Below are 22,648 nucleotides of genomic sequence, written 5' to 3'. Positions count from 1 at the left end.
ATTTTCCCTAGCTGCAGTTCTGGATGAAATCAACTGTTTGCTGCCTGCAGTTCTGAAAAACTGATTTCTACCATTTACCATTTTTACTCCCGCAGGGTAGGAAATTTTGCATAATCTCAGAATAGCTTTGGACCCATTTCCACTTGCAGGACTGTAAGTGTCCTCAAAACAGAATCAAATGCCTGTCCCTTGAGAGCTTCCATTTGATGATGATGAAACACATTCTCAGAAATAAAAGTCAATCTGATCCTAATAAAATACTTTCTCAAAATAAGTAGGAGGAGTTTAAAGGAGGAGTTTAAAAAAACTGCAACAAACAGAAAGGTCATTTAGTTGCATGGAAGAGAATATTAGTACAAGGCAGCCTCAAGGGGAACAAAATGCAGATGTTTATGGAGCAGAGATTCCCATCATCGTGCTTCCCAACATCCTCAGTGCTGCAATGCCACTCTTCCAAGCCCAGCTGCATCACCAGACCTCATTTGCTGAAGGGATTCTTTAAGGAAAAATAATTGGAAACTTCTCCGGAGTTTCCTGGTTCTCTGGACCTCATCTTAATGTTCCACCTCAGTACCAAGTGAAGAAGTTGCTTTTGCTGTATGCTCAACAGGCAGATTTCAGGTAGTGAACATGCTCTGAGGTACTGAACAGCTAAAATGACATTCAATTTTCTCATCTAGCAGTACTTAAAGAAAATTTCCCGCATCAAACATCATCAAACTAATGCACTGAGTTGCCATGGTTCCTTTGCCTCTATCCTAATGGGCCAAGTAGAGTAGAAGACCCTCAGAGCACACTCGTCAATTGTTGATTACATCTGAATTGCTAGAATTAGTGTTCTATTGGCATTTCTTTCCCCAGACCAATATCCGTGCAAAGCTTGCTAACTTTCCATTGCTTAACCACATCTTAACGTGTTGAAAATTCATGCACATACTTGCAACATTTTAGCAGTTTTTGCAGAATGACAGTCCTTTTATTTTTACTGGTTCAGTATACAGCCGCATGATACACTGAAGCTAAGAAAAATTGGGGAGAATAATTCACAGTAAAATTTTGAGAAGTCCATTTCTTCTGAATCAAGGCAGAAACAATTCTCTTACAGTCCATGATCACTGACTAAATTCTACATTATTTTCAATTTACTTAGCACTATCAATAATCATTAGTGACAATACTACTATAACCTGAAAATAAGGCAGGGGCAAGATCTGATCTACATGTGTTTTATATTTATAGTGTTCATACTTGTATATTATTTTATATGCATACACTTGTATAAAACAACAACAAAATAAGACTGTCCCCACAACAATAAACAGGGTATATTGTACAGCTTATAAGTTATTGTATACAGTAAAACTGATATCAGATCCTACAGGTTATGGGATACATTAATAAATAAACAATGATATATTAACTTGCAAATTTAACAAAGAATTTTAAGAGAGGAAGAAAGATATTACATAGAATGGGACTGATTCATCATTACTGCTTTTACTCCCATTTAAAGTAATAGCACTTTGTGTCATGGGAAACTTTGAAGCAGTAAGGCAATGAATCACAGTCAATACATACAATTCAGCAGAGCTGTAATAGTTTAAGAGCAACCTGAATTTTTTGGAGTGCTTGATTTTGCAACCCTGAAGTTGAATTGCTCACATTTAGTTTCTCTGCCTGCCTGTTTAATGTATAGAGGGGGGTGGGGGTGGGGAAGTACTTGTCTTATGGTATTCACCAGCTTTGCTTTTTGATTTGGAAGTAAATACTCAAGCTTATCGCTTTGCCGTTGCTCTTTTACACCAAACCAGAACCAAACCATGGAAGCCCATGGCAGTCCCGGGGTCCATCCCACTTACATAGTGGCTGATGTGTTGGCTTTTAATGATAAGTGGCACCCTAAGTATCTAATCACTCTATTTATAGAATTTAAAACCCTAAACTACTTTGGAACATTCATATATTTTACCTACTGCTAAGCTGGCAAATATCATTTAATTACAAGTCTGTAATCTATATAACAGCTTTTAAATCCACTGAAGCCAAGATGTGCCATAATATTCATACAACTACACATATAGTTGTACCTAATTCTGCAGTGCTGCAACTCTCCAGCAGTAACAGAAATGTATGTATGTACATATGTAACAGAAAAGGAGTAAAGCAGTGTTGTGGATGGACTTATGTCTGCTATTCTCATGCTCACTGATTACATTTCTATTAAAAACAGTATTCTATTAAAAACTGCTGTGGGAAAAGAAGCACAAAATGCTGCTCAAGAATGTCTGACGCCAGATGGCCCGGTAGGGAAGTGGTAATGTCAGACACAAGGTGGTACTTTTGATTGCTAGGGCTGCTTGTGCTTCTGTTAGTCATGGCTTCTCCAGCTACTCACAGAGCATGATGATGAGGTCTAATGGGGAAGCTGCATAACAGTCATAAAAACTGTTATACAAGTCTGCTGCACCGGACAATTTGTCCTTCAAGCTTTGAAAGAGAGAGGAGGCAGCCATGGGGGGATGAGGGGTTAAAGGCAGCCAGTGATTTTATGTCTGAGTTAGATTTAAAGAAACAGTATGCTTCACACTGCAAATTAATGTTTATTTTACCACAGAACCATCAGAATTGATAATAGGGTGCCAGAGTGCATCTTCGCTTATCTATCCCATAACAACACAGGAGCACAATTTTCAAAGACACATATTTATATATCTGGTAACCACTTTTGTCCCCATTACTTAATTAAAGATTAGAAATGCTTTGGGACACACATACACACGCGCACATTTAAAAAAAAAGGCAATACAAATTTTTTGTTGCTGTCAGAAATAGAAAGTGCTAGGTAGTACATCATCGTTTCCTGGTCCCACTGTTGCCACTGGCAGACTTATTGAAACTTCTACTCATTTGTGGGAAGTGTACAGTTGGCGTTCTTTCAGTGGGGCCATACAGCCCTAAATTCCTGGCTGTAGCTGACTTTCGAAGAGGCTTGACACTGGGAAAAGGATTGAAGACTTGCGGCTTTGGGTGCCCAGGCTGGGGAGATTTAGGCAGGTTTCCACTGTTGCTGGATGAACTGGAGGACTCTGATAAATGTGGCTGGCCAGATTGATGGGGTGTTGACTCAGCATCGGTTTTATCATCTGAGGTGAGTTCCAGTGCTTCCAGTTTTAGCTGAACCACTGACATGTTTGTGCTGTCCGTAGAGACTGGCTCAGACGACTGCTGGTCAGCTTTTCGAGTAGTCCTGTCATCCAAACCACCTCCTTCTCTTTCTCCAGAGTCAGAATGTTTGGAAGTCTCCTCTTTTGCGCCAGGACTATTTGTTTTACAGCTCTCGCTCTGCTCATCTATTAGTCCTACGGTATCCCCATAGCCCAGCTGGCCTTTGGCCCTAGCAATATTCTTTCGATGAACTCGTATGTGAGTGCGCCACGGAGAGTTCAGTTTTGTTTTAAGATCTTCTTGGGGAATGGGAGACATCTTCCCTGGAGCATGACTTGGGATGTGAATAACAGCATTTTTGAGAGACCTGTTATTCAATTTCATCTTCTTTCCTAAAAGGAGGTGGTTTATTACCGGGGAATGGTTTACCTGAGAAGGCAGGAGGCTGGTAACTGGCCCTTTGTCTGAAAGAAAACGTTTAAAAGAAACACAGTATTGTTAAAGAACAAAACAAATTAATGTTCTAAGGATCCACCACCAAATTTGATGCCTTTCTTGAGGTATAACAGTTTTGTAGGACTGACTGCTATTAGGAAAAAAAAAAAACAAAACCCACTGACTTTCTCTTACATCTTGGAGTCAAACACAAAGCTGTAACTTCTATAATAAAAATTTCCTGTCCTCCCTCCCCGCTTCTTACCTATGGGTAAGTCCTGAGCCAGGAATACCATGAAAATAAATCATAACAGATATAGCTTCTCTATTTTTGGCATTGCACCGTAACCGATAGTTTAACATTAATATTGGCTTCTGATCTTTCCCCTCTCCTTCATTTCTCTTCCAACCATGAGAGGCAATTCAGTCCCTATACGAGGTCAGTGAAATAAGCCTCTCCATGAGGCTTGTGTGACTGGAGAATCAACCAATGTACTTTTAATGGATAAACCGCACCAACTCTTTTCTGTTAGGGTCCTCTTATTAAACTGGGGCAGTAGACTCAGAATTAGGTAATTAGATGACAGTTTGATTAAACCACAAACCCAGCCCTGCATCATGATTAGTAAGATTAGAAAGGTTTGTGTTTGGGGGGTGGGGGTTGGCAATCCTTGAGAGTCAACATTTTACTGTTTGCACCGTTTCTGCTGGCTACAGCCTTTGTTCAAAGCAAATACTTTGCCAATATTTAAAAAAAATTTCCTTACAAATTATGTTAATGAAAAATTGCAGCTCTATGTATTCAAATGCTCCTGCTAGGACAAGCTTAGACAATCTAGAAGAGGAATAAAAATTCTCCAGTGACTCATCTGCATGGTTCAATGCTGACTTAGAAAGATGACACCTAAGTGGGGAGGAATGAGTGGGGTGGGCTGTGTTCAGCGTGCACACCCACTAAAACCTTCAGCTGCACTGTTCATGCTAACCCCCACATTGTTGAGTTTGCCAGCTGGGGAAACAGACTCCATTTAGTAACATGGATTGCTAAATAATGGACTGATGTCCAGCTCAATCCTCACAGCAGTATCATTATGGCTAGGTAAACTGTCAGCCACAATGGAACACCTAAGCCCGTTCTTCAGCTGTGTAATTTGCCATGCCCGGATGAACTCATAGGAGTTAGGATAATATGGACCAGCTAGGAATCTACCTGCCACTCAGTCTGAAGCGTACTCATCTCTTCATTTCACTTTTTCCAGTGCATCAGTATGTCAACTCCAAGAATGCCAAAGATTTAAAGTTTTTAATCAGAGAGATCAACACAATGCACCCAGATAGCAAAGACACTTTTAAATACCATTGTTCAGCTGGTCCCTGGGACCTAAAAAAATCCCAGGGTCGTCATCTTCAGATCCTGACAAAAGAAGAAAAAACATCACCTTCTCATTTACAATCTGTCTGTACGAAGTGGTACCCACTTTACTACTAATGTGTTATATATTCCATCAGCCTCTTTTGTTTTGTCTATTTGGTTAAATATAAAAGAATGTTATTTGCCTTATCTCCTACGGTGAAGTTAGCTTGTAGTAAATCAGTAAATTAAGCATGTTTTGATATGTTACCTGCTCTGATATACACATGGTGAACCTGCTGTTGCTGCTTCTTCTTTATCCTGGAATATTGCTTTTTCAGTGCATTAATATCAGTGGTCATACGCTCCATCATCATGCTGTTAAAAGCAGCATGATACTCGCTTCGGCAAGAGTCTATTGCTCCTGGACTTAATTCCGCAATGTTACTGGAACCCAGACTTTGCTCTTCATTCTGATCTGCACAGAGTGGGAATAAATTGGAGATGAGGAGTAAATTGGCATACTCAAAAGTTCCGCAGATTATCTACAAGGGAAGTCTATGTCTTCTCTGATCAGTCTGTCTGATTCCTATTGTCTTATTTAACTGTAGTCTTTAATTAAAAATGTATTATAATATGTATATTTAACAAAGCTGTACTATTTATAATAAGTAGTATTACATTTCTATAACTACTGCTTAAGAATAGCAAGGGTTTGAGGGGAGTTTAAAGAGTACAAAAGTCAATTAACATAGCAATGCAAAGTTATAAGCACAGTTCTTCAATTACCCAAAGGTACATCAAGCCATCACTAAAGTAATTCAGAAACTGATTATTAAAGACACTCAGTTGGTCAAAGAGGAGACTAACAATGCAAGTTATAAAATACATTACAGTCAAGCAGGCATGCGATTAAACAACCGACCTAGTGATACCAGCAAGAAGTATCAAGAAACAGTTATAGCACCCCAGGGAGAAAGCTGCTAGCAGCAACAAAAGGGATAGGTGCGGAGCAGCTGAGGATCAGGCAACTTGAGAGCGTCTCTGATCAACAGCTGCAGAGCAACAGCAGCAGTGCAATTTATTTTCACAGCTGTTTCTGATGCACCACCAAACTGGCACTCCAGGGTCAAGGGGATAATCCTTTTTCAAGTGATGTTTGTTTGTCTTTGGTTTAGTTTGCAACAGCAGTTTGATCTTCTAAGTGTTAGCTTGAAGCAGCAGGTAGAGACTTACAGTCCCTCAGGAAGGGAAAAACAAAATACCACAGCAATCAAGAGGAAAATTGCAGCTTATAGGTCTCAGCAAAACTAAGCCACAAAAATGATGATGTGTAATCAGATAACAGCAACTGCTACATCAGTCTGAGGTTTTTTGGGGGTGGGTTGGAGATAAACAACTACAGCCTCTCCCAGGATATCATAAAATCACTGTTGATCCAGTACCATTTCGTAAAGGCTGCTGCAAGTTAACAAATGATCTGTTTTTCTTGTATGGATCAGAGTCTTGTTCTGCTTGTAGAGCTTGCACAGGTGAACATACAATTCTGTCAGAAATTTTATTTCAATGTGGAGGGATTTGGAAAATAGTGACATTTTGTCAGAACACCCTAAACCATACCCAATTTTACAAAAATGTGAATATATACAAAACATACAACAGTCTGAAGGTTTGGCCAAAAGGGCGGTGAAATGACCTGCAGAATACACTCACTGCTGACAGGTTCCAGTATTAGCCATGCATATGCTATTAAAGGTCAAGATTATTTATTACATCTACACTCTTCAGAAAATGCTGACTACCTAACTGCTTTCTTGGAAATAAGCATGGATTTAGGGTGGACTTTTTTTCCACACGTGTGCTTCTTTTTTTGTGGGTGGGCAACACTATGGGCTTGGTTTTTTAACCATTACTGTAGCCAAATCCTTAACTACACAGTCATTTATTGTATACATATAGCCTTCAAACTTGACTTTGAAGAAATCTCCATGGACCACAGAGCAAGTCATTTGGTACCTGCTGTAATCTCTACATGAACATAAAACACAATTTTCATAGCAGCTTTCACAGAGGAAGGTACAGACGATTTCTGCAAGGTGATGCAGATTTAACTACATTTTCCAGAATGAACAAAAGCACTTTTACCTTTCATCTGTTTTTGGTATTTTTGGAGCTCTGGTGCCAAAAACCCACTTAATGGTCCAAGACAGCCAATTGCATTGGCAATTGAGTCTTCATCATCTACATCATTCTCCTCATCACTGTCTCTGGTTCTGCCTAGCCTTCTGTCAAATGAGAACATAAGAGAAATAAGAAAGAGACATTCTTAAATATGATCATTACCAAACATCTTTATCTTCTTTAGGAGTATACAAGGGAGGATGCCACCTGCCTTTTCACTTTCTGTGTAGGGTAAACAATAACTTTATATGCTGTAAGCAGTGCATTTCAAACTTACCCTGAAAGTGAAGTTGATTTTACTGCTGCAGGGAAAGGAGTAATGTTGTATGTGTATTTCTCCCTTAATTCTGCCAGTTGTGGAAAGGGAAATTGAGCCATGGTATAAACAGTCTAGGGAGAAAAAAAAATGCAGCTTTTAAAATTGTCACTTTAACTAACAGTCCCACAAAAGACTTCTCCACATTCACAGTCTTGCAGGATTAAAGACTGCACATTCTCATGTGCTGTAAGAAAATGGAAATGGTCTAGTTTTATGATTCAGTCAGTATTTCCTGTAAGAAAAATAAAGACTGACTCACTAGAAAAATACATGGTTCAGAGGAAAAAAAAAAATGGCGCAGATAACATGAGATGTAGGGTCCTTTTCAACTCCTGTACTTATTTAATAATCATTGTCAATCCTCTCCTTGCCAGCACACCGGAAATCCTCCTCCTCCAATTATGATTTCACTTACATGAATGCATCATTGAGGGTTTTGGGATCTTCCAGAAGAGGTACGCTTCTGCTCAAGTATTCAACAAGGTATTGACACTAGCACAGATAGGAAGGAGCACATCCTCACGTGATGTGGACTGTTAGCAGATCCATTACTTCAGCTAAGCAGCCCCAAGAGCTTGTGTGAAGGAAATCACTTCAACACAAAAGTTATAGCCAAAGAGGAAGGACCCAACGTTATCCAGCTGTTTCTCCTTCTCAGTTTCTGCTTTTGGTTGTTGTTTTGTGGGGGGGTTTTGTGGGTTGTTTTTTTTGGGGGGGGTGGTGGTGGTGGTTTTTTTAAAAAAAATTTGTTCTATGTTGAACAAAGAAACCTCTCTGCAGCTCTCTGAACTCAACATGTAGTCCCTAGAACTTAAAACAAGGCCATAAAAAACTCTAATACATTTTATTTACTTCAATACTGAGAGTTAGAGAAGATAAATAGTTGCAAATGCATTTGCTTTCAGCATTATTTTTGCTTTAAGTCATTTTGTAATAACAGAATGTGTGTCACCAGCCAACCTGGCATAAAGATACATCATATTCATTGCAACATCACTCCTGATTTCTTCCTACCTATTTTAGTTGCCTTTTTTTTTCCCTGCTTTTGTACACTTACAACTATTCAGGACTTTCAAAGAACTGACACACAATTCAATGGGAGTCTCAATGTCAGAAGTAAAAAGAAAAAAATAGCTGAAATATCATTTATCTTAGTTTCTCCGAAAAATCATAACTTTTCCCCATCTTGAATATTAAATGTCCTCTGAAAGACAGTAACGTAAAAATTTCTCATTAGCTATGACAGAAAATCTTCACTTATATATAGATTTTTTTTCATGTACTATTAAGTCAGTGACATTTTCATCTGAAGGCAAAATGGCCTCAATTAAGATGAAAGGAAATTTTGAACAATTTCTACATAAGTCATTCTTGAACCATGCCTTGTCTGTACTAAATACACTATGGAAAATCTCAAACGTGAATTCAGTACTAGACCTTTCCTGACAGAAGAAGAAAAAAAAAATTTTCACCAACGGCAATGATGTAAGCAACGAGGAGCAGGAAGGACACTCCTGGCTGGATCAGGCACAGGGCAATAGTGCAGCTCAACAGGCTTCTGCATGAAAATGCTTTTACACAGTTCAAGCCACGCACAGACTCTAAAGCAAGGAGAATGCCTACAAAAACCCAGAGCATGAACTGAAGCTTTGCCACTCTATGAAACCACAATGCTACTGTGAAAGACAAATATTCTCTAGGGCCTGAAGAGCGATATCCCGGCAGTCTACCAGACGAAGGAATTTTATGATCTGGAGAAAGACCCACCTCTGGCCCAACATGTCTGTCTGTTTGTTTGATCTCCACCACACTTTCCTGTTTTCTTCCCCCATATGTCTCAACTCTCTCCCTTCATAGAGAAGGAGGTGTGTCTGGAATTTATTTCTACTCTTTATGTCAACAGCCTTTTCAGGTAACTTGTTCCATATGCTAGTTACCCTTTAAGTGAAAGAGTCAACTCCGAGTCCTCCATTTACTCCTTGCACCTACTGTTTTAGATTATGCTTTTAGCTTTTGCCTGTCTCCAATCTGTGTCTCTTCCAGATCCTGTGCAACTTCTTTCATTTAGCATACACATTTTTAACTTAATTACCTGTTATCAGATTATAACTAGAGGCCTTGCTTGCCACCTGGCTAAGAGATCCACAAACAAATTTTATGCTGATGCAAGTTCCACTAGAAATTTAAAAAAATACTGTCAGTCAACACCTGTGATCTCCTCACAACAACGCTTCAGAGTCACAGCATCCTGTTCCTAGTTTGCACACAACCTTGGATGCCATTTGGTTAATTCTGGTGAAGCTGTGCAAGAGGGAAACAGCCTACACATATGAAGCATGATGCAGCCAAACTTCTTATTTATGGCCATAAGGGACAGACTCTGGGAACAAGAAAAAAGACAAGGAAAAAACCTCTCTTCTCACCTCAAATCAGCAGCATTTGTCAATCCTTTGCCTTACCCTAAAAATGCAAAGCCATCTACACCCTCAGCAGAATACCATACAGAAGGTTTTGGGCTGTGGCTTCCAAAAGAGGGTAAAGCAGTTTTGCCTTTGCAGACAGCTCAAACACACATCTCAAGAGCCGCCCCACACTGGTTTAAGGCTCCTCTCTCTTTTCACTTTCACTAAGAAAACAAAACAAAAAGTAAAACCAAAAACAAACCCAAAAGAAAACAAAGTGCTACTCAAGTAGAAAGTTATAAGTGAATACCATCAAATCAGGGTAATTGTCTACAGGAGATAGTCTAAAATGCTAGGGGACTACAGAGAAATTAATACCTGTTCCCCTCCACTACTGTAAACACACAGGGATACCTCTCCTTTTCCTGCTTGCTTCTCATCTCCTCTACGCTGGAATGTTTCTAGGCGTACAAACTGAATTAGTTTAGCTGCTTATAAAAATGCTCGCTTTCTGAGAAGGCATGAAAGCACGTACTCAATCTAGCACACGCTGTTTAGAATATCTGCAGACACCTGGCATACAGCCTTCTGTCTCCATGTTAGAACCAAAGTTTATTAATAGGCCAATAAAATGGCATACTGTATACTGTATTTGTTAACTTCTAGTCCTGAATACATACCTGGTCTAGCATCTGATGTGTACAGCACTTACCCTTTATTTACCTAAACTGTTCAATCTGAAAAAGGAGGAAGCTGTAGGCTTGCTTGCTCCTCCAATCCCTCCATGCTTTTCTCAGCACAACATTGTAAGAACTCTTGCCATGCAAGGGCCAAATCTGCAAAAGCTTTAAGTCCTCAATCCCAGGCATATGTACTGTCTGCAGGGGAGGGAGGGAGACAGGCATTTTTAATGATAAACTTGCACCAACTATACATGCTGGTGGAGAGAATGAGGACAAGAGTCCTCTGATCTACTTTAGACATCTGCTCCCTCAACACTTGCCCCTGAAGCCATACCTCCGCTCCTCCAACTCCCAGAGGAAACAGGCCTTTCAGAGCACAATTTGTTTTCTAGTGGCAGAGAAGTGCCTGTTACTCTTCAGTGTCTTAAGTAAGTCTGGACAGGTAGTTCAGATGCAAATGTAAGTGTCATGCAAGTTTAAAGAAAAGTGAGATGATTGCCACCAGCAACCTTTACTGAAATGTGTAGGGAAGGCAGAGTAGGATGTTAATCCTTTCCCACAGTAGGATACTAATCCTTGAGCCACCTTGTAAAAAGTATTAGATGCAAATTCACCATCCTGATTTTGACTGTGGGGGAAACAACATTTTGAAAACAAAGCAGCCTAAACATTCATCTCTGGCTGACTCCTCTGAAAAAGCCTAAAGCAATTTTTAAAAAGTGTCTTCAAGCAGCCTGGATCCTTTCATTAAGGCAATGGTTCATATTTCTTTATTTTCTTCTCCAACACAGAGAAAATTGTTCAAATGCAGCAACCAGGCACACGGTGGCATTCATATCCCCTAAGGGTAAACACTTCTAGTGCCTAATTCTCTCCACTTACAGTAAAGAGAGCCTGCCAGTGCCTGCCTTTGACTTGAAGAATGCTATCTAAACTAGTGATTTCTTCAGCTGAGGGGACACACAGAAAACAGACACACTGCTTCTCTATGCAGAAAATTAAACCTGCCACATTCTCCATATCAATGGCAATGCTATCCTACCTTACCATTCCTGTCAGTGTCACAAAATACACATGTACACTATGAACACACATCTACTTTGCACCAAGTGCTTATTTTTTGCTGAAACACAAAAAGACTGCTAATTTAGTGTACTTGTAATTGCAACAGCTAAAAAAACCAAAAAGATCCTTCCATCCGTCCAACCAGTAAGTTACCTATGCCTTATTTTCTATTACACACAACAGCAAAGAAAGAAGTCCACACTGAGTCACTAAAGCCCACTTCGGCTTTCCCAACATTATTCTTTGTCACAAATGCCACATCTTGATCTCGTACTGCGCTTGAGACCAGGAACTGAAATACAATGAATATGAGAATGCATCACCTTGGGCCACCCTCCTCATGCATCCTCAATATCTGAACTGCCTTGTGAGAAACCTTAACACTTAAAAAGCATGCAAGTACTCTGACCAGCTGCATTTCCATTTTTGAAGCAAAACAAAGCCACAGCGCTCACCTCTCTCATTCCTAGAGCTCCCTCATTAAAGAAAACAGCAGCAATAACAAAAGCCAAAAATCTGAACATGATCCTTTACTTCAGAACAGTACTTCACCAGACAATGGAAGTGTATTATCCCAGCCAGTCAGTAAGTTTTGCTTCCAATAATGGGTTACAGAAGTCCCCTGTTAACTACTGTAATGAACTCATCCAACTTCATATACTGAGACTGACTTTGTTTGCCTTCCCCTAAGTCAGGTAAAAAATTTCAGATTAATTATGTGCTCTGAATTTGCACCCATTTAATCACCATAGTCTAACTCATCAAAAGCAAAGTTCCAGAACTGTGGCATGAAGACTTTATAAAACATCTAAGTAGACAACACTTCAAGGATAGCGGGGGGGGGGGGGGGGGGGGAAGTGTAAGTGCAAATCAATGCAACCATATCTGTTATACTAAAGGCCCTTTCCTTTCCCAGAACAACGTGGATCTTTGTTCTCATACAATGACGTATGCTTTAAGAATTCAGGGACTGCAATTATCTACAAATGTCTTTGTTTATAGTTCACTGACAACTGTTTATGGCTTTTTTTTTTTTTTTAATCACGGAGGATATTGTTTTTCCCTTCTCACTTGATAAACTCGTCTCCCACAGTGTCTGCAGAATGAAAAGGACACAATGTAATAAATAACTGGCCAAAACATAAAAATAAAACAAAAGAACGCCCTAAAAATTATGACTACTAAAAGATTCTACATCTTACTTGTGTAAATCCAATTGGACATTATATCACAACAAAATTTCAGCCGTCAACATACAACCAATTTTTATCAAATGGAGCCTAGTGGTTTTCTATACTTAATGTATAAGATAAGATTTTAGCTTTAACTGCAGGTCATCTATTTGTTTCATTGACATGCTAGCTCAACTCAGTTATCTTAAACTTTTATTCTTGGGAGAGTTTAGGTTTCTGTAGTATCTGAACAAAAACGTAATTTGTTAGAAATCAGTACTTAAAGGACACACAGGAAACACAAACAATAATTATATCACAATTACTCACGTGCATGAGTTCATTGCTGTCAATTAGACTGTCCTCCAGCATCTCCTGGGTCAGCTTGCCCATGGTACTGTAAAACTCATCTGTAGTTTCACAACACTCTATTTGCCTACATCAAAATACATGTTAGTTTTGTATTTTACTTTTACATATGATTATACACCTCCAAACCAAAACTGAACTTTCTGTCATCACAAAATATGTGCTTCCATTAGTCACCTTAATTCTTAAGTTTATTGCAATCCTCCCTACACTTTCAAATAATAAAACTGTGCACATCACGTTGGAAATACTGGTGCAGTAAAAGGATGTACCGAGCACAGCTTGCTGTCCTGACTGCTCACAATAAAGGATTCATGCATGTCCGGACAAGTTATTCCCTCTGCCTCTTTCACTTCTACAACATGAGAATCAATAAATCCTGCCTCCTACTAGCACAAGGGAGCTCTCCCATCAGCTCAAAAAGGGAGCATAAAGATTTCTTGACTGCCTCATCACCCATTCTTCACTATGCACCGAACAGCTGAATTCACTGGCTCAACTGTCTTTTTGTCCGACTGGAACATATTCGCTGGCCAGAAAACATTCCAGTGGAGTAAATTAAGCGTAGGTGTATTTATATACGTCATTGTATTCAAAAGAGCTGAGCTCACATAATGCAGAATGAAGGGAAATTCACTCATACCCTGCATACTTGTGAAAGCTATTTCTAAATTAGAGATGCACACTTTTTTTGTTTGTTTTTGGGTTTTCTGTTTTGGTGGTGTTTGGGGTTTTTTTGTTTGGTTTGGTTGGTTTTTTGTTGTTGTTTTTCTGTTTTGTTGTGTTTTTTTTTTTTCCTCACACTTTTCTTTAAATTTCTAAAAACACAGTCACCCACAGAGTTTCAGCTGGAGGAAGAGAAATGAGAGTAATATGCTTTTGTGAGCTGCTCTTCTACATACATTAGGGTCAGGCACTAAACATCCTCTCCCGTCAAGTGAAAAATTTATTTTACTTCTATCCCAAACAAATGCATTGCTGGCTACATATTGTAGCCTCCCCTGTAAAATACAACTGCTGGAATGATCAAAAAAGTACATGGCCTTTTTTCTTAAGGATTAGAAGAGGAAGCTTCTTTTGATCTTCAGTGTCTATAGAGAACAACCGTTGAACTATGAAACTCCTACTGAAATCTTAACATAATTTAGCTAAAAGAATGATTAAGTAGTAAAAAAAAAAGTGTAGAAACAATGGGTATGTAGCCAATTATCACAAACTTACTGCTTACCTTCCCTGATACCTTCAGCCACTCTTGACCTGCATATACTGCTTTCTCTACTGCACCTATTTTTAACCTTCCCATTCCTTCAGTCTCCCTTTAAACAGAAGTATGACTGAACCACCCACATTTTAGCAAAAGTACTTCTCACCCCATTTTCATGTCTAGAAAGATAGTCTTGAGAAGTATGAAGATCATGAGACTATGATCACTGTTTCAGGCCCCATTTCTTTAAATCTCCCTGTTCTATTTCTAGTGGAGAAGAAAGAGGAACAAAATCACAATCTTCTCCCAGCAAAGACATAGTGCCCAATCTTTTACTTCCTCATCTCATTTGATATCTTTAATCACAAGCTTACAGAATTTCAATTCTTGTTCAGTTTTAGTGACTCATTGTCACACCAGTGTCCGTTTCTGTTAATTGCCCCCAAATCTGCCAGACCTTCTCCCATTCCCCACAAACAATAGTTAGAAGGCGTGCAGTGTGATCAGCTTATTGTTTTGGACATATTCTTAGAGATTTCTTCATTCTGTTCCAATTATTATAAAGCACGTTTCATTTTTGCTTTAAGTTTTACAGTAAAATCTTCAAAGCAGGGACTTTTTTTTTTATCATGAGTTGGAACACTTTTAATTACAGCTTTTAAGTGCACAGAGACCCACTGCAATAGGACCTTTTATCTAAAGGTATGGTACAAAGTAATAAGGCACAATGGGACTACATATAACTTAATCCTAATGCAAATGATTCATGCAAGTTTCATTCATGAACTGAACAAATAAAGCTCTTAGGAAATTATTCTAATTATTATTCTTCAGATTAAAAATTAAATATACTAAACAAAGTCTCTTACAATGCTACTGGCCTGCAGTGCTAATTTATTCAGAGAGAAAAAAGAAATGAAACCTCCAAGGACAGAGCTGAACATAAATCCCAGTGGTTCAGTCTCAGGGAAAAAAGGAAGGTGAGTGTTGATAGGCATCACAAGAAAAGTTTGACACAGCTGCTGATGCCAGCTGAAAAAGATTTCCAGCTGAACTAACATCTGCTCGACCTGTCAGAGCTCACACCTCCCACTGAAATCAGTGACAAAACTCATTTGTCCGGGAGCACTGTACACTCTTTGGAATGCAAATATTTGCTATGACAACAGAGGAGTTTAGAAGAACTAACCATCTCTTGGGTTTTGTCCTATGTGGTGAGTTTCCAAGGCCATAAAAGACTATAATAGAAACTTGGCTAGAATGTGCTTAAAAGCAGAGAATTTCAGGAAAATTTGTTTGCAGGCCTTAACCGTGTAACACTAAATCATTCTCTTAGTAACACTGAACTGTTTTCTTGGGTATAGCCAATGGGCTCAAATCCTTATGTCTCCTTAAGTGAAAATAAGGGAATTAATATCCCCAGCTTCAGGTACCCGACTAAATTAGCTAGTCACCCTGAAGTCTCTCTGTATGTCTTTCCACAGAGTATTTACCAGCTCCCTCAGAGGTCTGTGTTCTGGAAAGTCCAACCAACCTTTTGGCATAGCATGAGACATGATACACAGACAACGCAAACAATTGGAGACACTTCCTGCAGCAAGGGTCAATTAATTATTGTGCCCATTCTGACACAATGTCAGAAGCACATGTTTTTGAGGAAGCCATAGAGGCACTTTGTGCAGCTTTTTCAAAGCAGAATCATTCTCCTGAAAGATTACATCTTGTTTAGAATTGAGACCACACTCTTCAGAACAATATAAGTTACACACATTGCTTATACTGAAAAGAAAAATCAGATAAAAATGACCACTTACTCTCCTAACTTTGCCCAGATAGCCAAAGCTACTCTCAGTATAATTTCAGAGCCTTCAAAGAATACTGAATCCCAGATCTTCAGAACTGTATGGTTAGGCAGGCAAGTGGCAAAGAGAGTCAGAAACCACTGCATTGTGAAGACATTTGTAAGTGGGGGTTCGTAGCCTCCTGAAATTAAAAAAAAAAAAAAAAAAAAAAAAAAAGTGCTTAAAGTAACTGTAATTTACTATTATTTTACAAGGAGTATAAACTGCATATTGAAATCTACCACGCATTCTAGTACCTCTGTTATTGTTCAAAACTTACTTAGCCTGCAGCTGTCCAAAGATAAGCTGGGAAAAAGAGTGGTGGAAAAATGACACACTTAGTCACCTTTCATTCTCCTGCCCTGCAAAAAGCTCTAAGCAGCAGCATTGGTTTTGGACTGTAAACCTTGGAAAACACCATGCTTTTTTTTTTTCCCCCTTATATCAGAAAGATTGCTTTCCCTTCCCCAAAGCCATATGAGCTAAAAGCTTTTATTAAAAAAAGAAAACACCACCAAAAAAACCCAAAAACCAGTGCATTTCTTCAGAAACTAATGGCATAAGAAGTCTTTATCTACATGAAGGTGAAGGTGACTGTCTCTGTAAAGTCTTATCTATTGTTTTAACACCGTGATGCACTGCCAGCTTCGCAGAAGCGACTGTAACACACTCAGTTTTCCTTTTGGCTTGTTAAGTTCCAAACAAGATTTAGTATTTCAGCCTGAAATTCTGAAGTTTTACTTTGTTATGCTCAGAGAACACTTTGTGCATCCTAGTATCAGCTGATGCACTGAAGGCCATGACCACAGAGGCTGCTGCCTGTGAAAACACTTTCAAACAACAAATACTTCCTTGATATCCTTTGTTTTTATACAGTTTGGGCACAATCACAGTTTATTTACGTGCAACATGGTAGTAGATCTTTTCTAAGATGGAACGCTGGGCGCACTTAGCTTCCAGACTGAAAAGAAACGCCAACCAACCAACAACAGAAAACCCACCCTCCCCAAAACACTGCCAAATAAAAGAGCTGTATCTTGTTTAAAAAAAGAAAAAGCCTGGAGGGAATGCTATACCTGAAAAAAAAAAAAAAAAAAAAAAAAAAAAATCACAGTTTTCAGGTAGCAACCCAAAAAGTACTTCTGAGTTTTGCACCTGTGTATTGCTAAGCATCCAGGTGAAGAAATACTAACCAGCCACCACTGGCTCTCACATTGTAACTCTTCCCAGAGCATCTATGTAAGCTAGCAACTACAAAGAGCAATGGTAGGACAGGTATCTTGAGCTAAGGCAAGAAACAACCTTTTCAAGGTAGCCCTCGTACTAAGCTGTGTTGTCACTCCCTACATTTCATATCCTTGTCAACACGATTCTGTTTGCAGTTAGGGGTGGGACCAAATTATTTCCCTTTTATTTTTTCCTGAGAGTGCCACCTATTTATGTTAAGGTTATCAATAATGGAAACTGTCGTCTTTCACTTTAACAATTTTATATATTCTAAGCAATAAACTCATGTAAACACTTAAAAGAATGTATTTTTAGACCAGTGCTCAGATGAAACAACAGCAAAAAGGAACTTAATAGCATTTTCTGTTGAACCTACCTCCACTTTCTCTGTTAGCAGCTCTTTGCAGGGTGTCTAAATGCTGGGACAGTTCAGGAAGCTTCATTCTTAAAAGATCTCGGAAAACAGCCATATCCACAGAGAGAGCGCGGAGATTATTGACAAAATAGCTATCAGGAAGCACCTTATCAATTAGGTAAATCATGATCTGTGGGGAAAATGAAATATAATCATGTAGGACTTACAGTGCCAGTTATTTTCTAGGAATAACAGAAAAAAATATAGAATTTTAAAGTTCTCTGTTCACTAAAGAATGGTTTTGAGCCAGTGGCAACACATGCCTCTGGTATCTCCATTTATATGGAGAGAAAACATTATCATTTTAAGCATCCACAGGAACTCTAGGTATCCACAAGCAATCAAGGTGCAAAGGCCACCTGAAGCTGTCCAGAATTTATGAACCATTAATGACTGAAATCAATATCACAGTAAGCTATGCCCAAATTGGAAGCATTACTCAAACCAAAGGCAACTTTTGGCACTTCTGATGCTGTACGTGTTTATGAGATTCTCCACACTGTTGGGAAGTTCCGCTGTCCCTTCTCTGGTTGTTAACTGCCACAACTAGAAGACTGATCTTCCAAATCATCTTTTTCCCCCTCTCCAAAACACAAGATACTGTTCTTTAAAAAACATTCTCCACACATTTTACTGTGATGTGTTACTGTGTGCTGCACTTCATCTTGTCACTTTAAAAGGTGCTAAATTAAAGCAGCATGAGACATTTTAAACAGACATCTGTTTCAAGTGAGATAGCTCAGCTACATGGGTGGTAATGTATTAACTAGATACTGTCAAACTTTTGAGAATGAACATAGGCAACAAAGAAATATGCAGAAGTCGATGTATATCATCAGCCCAACAGAAGATCCTGACCTTCACTTCAGGATCTTTTACAATCTCTGTAGCCACTCTACAAACCATATCCAGAGAGCCTGCATGCAGTCATCCCATCTACTCAACTCTCCATTACTCCTTTGTCAAAATTTCAGATGAGCATCCTATCATCTGTTTCATACAGCCTCTAATGCTTGAGAGGAGCATGGCACCTTCATACACAGGAGACAATCCTCCTTCCAATCCCTCTCTTTTCATAAGATGCCCACAAATATAGCTTGGCAGACACTGGACTTCCAAGAGCACCACCTTACATAGTCTTACTCCTTCCTTTCCTTTCCTCTCCCAGCTGCTTGTGACTGCATACTACCACTTGTCCTTGCAAGACTCTTTCAGGCAATAACAGTCTTCTGTTCCATGTTTTAAAGCACGTAGATCAGTAATTGATTTGCCTGTATCAACAGCTTTTACACATTTTTGATTTTTGTTTTGTTTTGGTTTTGTTAAGTTTTAAGGATTGAAAGGAAACAGATGATCAAAACATGGTACACAAGTAAGCTGGAGTCTCATATTTTGTCAGATGCATTCCCTAGCCTTTGTTGAATACTGGGACACCTTATTGTCTTTTAAAAATGTGCTTTATTTTGTTCAGAAATATTTCAACCAATGGAAGAATAATTTAATATAACAACATTAACTTACAACTATGCTATTTGTGTTTTCATTAATTTCTTATGACATAAGCAATAAATCCCACCTTAAAGAAACTATTTTATAAAGGCTTTTGCTCCCTTCCCACTGTGTGGTGGGAGCAAAATTGAGAAGTCTCAGATATATGACAGTACAGGAAAGAACAGAAATCTTTTTGCAACACTGAAGTCCATTCTATTTCACTGGCATGTGAATTGTTTTGAGAATGCTTTTTTTTAAAAAGCAGCTTCACACATTTACCAGTTTGCAAGAGATCCTTTCTTCATGACATCTCTCTCTACACATTTCTTTTTATTATTTGACTTCGTAATATTTCCCCACAATAATGTGCAGGAAAAAATGGTTTTTAAGTTTCAGTATCTATGAGACTTTTATGCGTACTTTGATAGCTTCTATATATGCAAGTTGTGATTTTCTTGCTTACCACAATTTCAGTAGGCTAACTTTGAGGTGTCTTAAGGGATTTAACTTAAACATGCTTACCTTAACTAGTGAAGACTCAAGCATCCCTGGCTGGGCATTCACTGAAGCTACCATGTTGGCTCCTGTGCTGTTAAAGCCCCATGATGTCCATAGTACCAGCTGTTTCCCAGCCTCTGGGAGACACTTCCCAGACACAGAGCTTTTGTTTATAACGTCCTTCCCAGAAAGGGGACCTGACTGGAGAGCCCCGAGAATCTCCTTGCTCCCTTAACTCCTAGACTCTGCAATAATCCAAACATAGTTTCCCCATAGCTCCAATCCTGAGGGCAGCTTTACAGGCAACAGCCCCTGCAGCTGTTTCAAAGTCACTCATCACTTGCTTTAGATGGCACAGTGACTACAATGAAACAGCCACATGCTAACCCCCAATTCCCCTTTCCCCCCCCGCCCTTCCCTTTTCCCTCTGTCTTCTGGGGAAATTCCAACCCTGCAAAGCCCACGCACTAAGCTTGGAAAAGAAATTACTTTATTTTCCATTCTTATTTTTGCCAGGTAAGACGCATTTTGGTGCTAACAGACGTCAGTGCTTTACCTCCCCAGGGCAGACTGGTGCCATTCCACTGTCTCCTTAGCACAAGGAGCCTGACACTGCTCACAGTAAAAGACAATCCAATAATATAAGGATGCACACAGTTCTTATAATCAATTTGGACTTCATAAACCTTGGGCAATCATATTTCCTATATTATCATAATGTGTTTTAGGAGCTTCTGGACAGTATAAGATCACAATAAAATGTGACAAATTATAGTTAAAAATACTGAGGAAATTTTTAGCAAGAATTATTGAAAGGAAATTTTACTCTCTGATATAAAGTAGGTATATTATGGTATTTTCTTCCTATTACAGGCAGCTCGCTAGAATGAAGTACTAAATACCAGCTAGCTGGACTCTGCTAGCACAAGCTTTATATTTTAGGAGCTCTGAGTGAATTTAAATATTTACCATATTTAAAACTTTGTCTAAGGCAAAACAAACAGCTCAGTATCTCAAGAGTCACAGTCATCTTTTACTAATTTGACCCCAGCTCACACATATGAGCAAGTTTACTTAAGGAAATTTGCACATGATCTTGGCAAACCTTAAACCACGTCCTGTAGTAAACTGTATTTCCATTTTCTGACATATTATACATTTCATGAAGCTTTCTTTCAGTTAGAATAGAAAAGGTCTAAAAAAATAAAACACTGTATGAGTAACGTAGCCCAGAAAGTAGCTTCAAAGTGATTTACTTTCATTTTAAATATTTATTCTGTGTTTTCTTAGAATTTGCTTTAAAATGCAGCAGATTTATTAACTGCCTTGCATGCTACTGCCACACAAGAGGCTGATAATGGAACACGAAGGTTTCAGCTACCTATGGTGTTTGGAAGCAGATTTGGGATTATAGGATAAGATATTCTAAAGTCAGTAGCAGTGTTGCAAATTATTTTTATTATGGCCAAGCCCTCATTTGTTTCTGTTTGGAAAAAAAATAAATTTAACAGTGATAACATTCAAACTATCCATTTTAGCTCAGCCAGGATAACAAACAATCTGCAGATATACATTGGTTAACTCCTTTGAGTCCTGCTCTTTTAGGCTGTCTACAAAAATTCACACACTGGTTTATTCTAAAGTTCACTAACTGAAAGCAACCTTCAACAATGAAAAAAAAATATTTTACTCACTTTCAGGGCATCCCCTTCATTGCCCTCCATTACTTCCAGAATAAGTGCAGCTAGTATGTTAAATCCTTGACAATAGCCAACAGATTTATTCCACCTGGCATAAGCCAGCAAAACGCGTTTTAATACCACTCGATCTTGCTCTGCCTCCTGGCCACAGTAAGAACTGCAACCAGTTCGGTGAAGGTCCTTTAAAGGAGAGGGAAAAAAAAAAAAAAAAAAAAGGAAAAGGAAAAAAAGAGAAGAGCAGAAGAGATGTGCATTTTCCTTCCCCCTTTAGTTCTCCTGCCTTGTCCCAGTTTTCCTTCCACCTCCACCCTCCCAGTACATACTCCCAAAGTTGATGACAATGTTTCTTTTTTAATCTCTAGCTTAGTGAAGAGAAATAGGTTCAGCAAGCTCTTAAGTAAACAAGTTACCTAAAAGATGTTCATATGAAGCTGCCACAGAAGATATTAACAGATATCTAGGTTTCAAAGAGACAAGACATAACAGCTGCTTAATTGAACAAAAAAGAGCAACTGTTTTTATCGAAGTATAAAAGAACTACTAGGCAACTAAGTTTTCAAAACATAAAAAAACAGAAACAGTGTCCTTGAGATTTAAGCAATTTATAAGTTAAAGGCAAAACATGTATTACAATGTTTAATATTTCATAAGTAATATCTATAAGCTTAAATTACCAAGTACAGATGACAGTTGTAATAATCAGGAACACAAAGTATTTTGCTCTGTGTACTCTAATTAAGGTGACTATAGAACACAATCTCTCCTAAATAGGTAAACAGACTAATATTTAAGTCACCACAGCAATACAAATCTATTAAGCTCTTCCTTAAAATGGCCCACTGGTTTAAATATTAAATATTAATTAGGTGAGAAATATACATAGACAAAGGTGTTTCACTCCTGTAAAATAACTGAAAAATGTTCAATTGCTATATTATAAAACATACTTTTTAATCCAAGCAAACATTTGTGTGTGTTTATAGAAAAGAGGGAAAAAAACCACTTATGTTCCTTTGTCTCCATTAAACTCCAGTATTTCTTTTAAAATAAAAAAGTAGAAATTGAGGGGGAAAAAAAAAAATTAGTAAAAGCAAATTTCTTCCCAGCTAACACTAACCAGGCCAGTGCAG

The 22,648-nt window shown here is 38.6% G+C and overlaps 1 protein-coding gene across 4 annotated transcripts in view; it reads right to left on the bottom strand.

Annotated features, from left to right (window-relative positions):
• Positions 1–956: 956 nt before the first annotated feature.
• Positions 957–22,648, bottom strand: part of TBC1D30 (TBC1 domain family member 30) — a 57,349-nt gene continuing 35,657 nt past the window's right edge. For 3 of the 4 annotated variants that reach the window (XM_075495053.1, XM_075495070.1, XM_075495062.1), the window contains 8 exons: positions 21,513–21,698; positions 17,791–17,959; positions 16,161–16,329; positions 13,104–13,209; positions 7,410–7,522; positions 7,097–7,236; positions 5,223–5,429; positions 957–3,629 (listed from right to left, as the gene is read on the bottom strand). In XM_075495053.1, coding sequence (XP_075351168.1) covers positions 2,851–3,629; positions 5,223–5,429; positions 7,097–7,236; positions 7,410–7,522; positions 13,104–13,209; positions 16,161–16,329; positions 17,791–17,959; positions 21,513–21,698 — 1,869 coding nt within the window. In that variant the 3' untranslated portion in view covers positions 957–2,850. Of the gene's footprint in view, positions 3,630–4,957; positions 5,015–5,222; positions 5,430–7,096; positions 7,237–7,409; positions 7,523–13,103; positions 13,210–16,160; positions 16,330–17,790; positions 17,960–21,512; positions 21,699–22,648 lie in introns of all 4 variants that reach the window. The other variant, XM_075495077.1, reaches the window with a different exon arrangement.

The sequence above is a fragment of the Mycteria americana genome, chromosome 1, assembly GCF_035582795.1.
Source record: "Mycteria americana isolate JAX WOST 10 ecotype Jacksonville Zoo and Gardens chromosome 1, USCA_MyAme_1.0, whole genome shotgun sequence".
In the NCBI taxonomy this organism is placed as follows: Eukaryota; Metazoa; Chordata; class Aves; order Ciconiiformes; family Ciconiidae; genus Mycteria; species Mycteria americana.
This window is presented reverse-complemented; position numbering and strand designations above follow the sequence as displayed.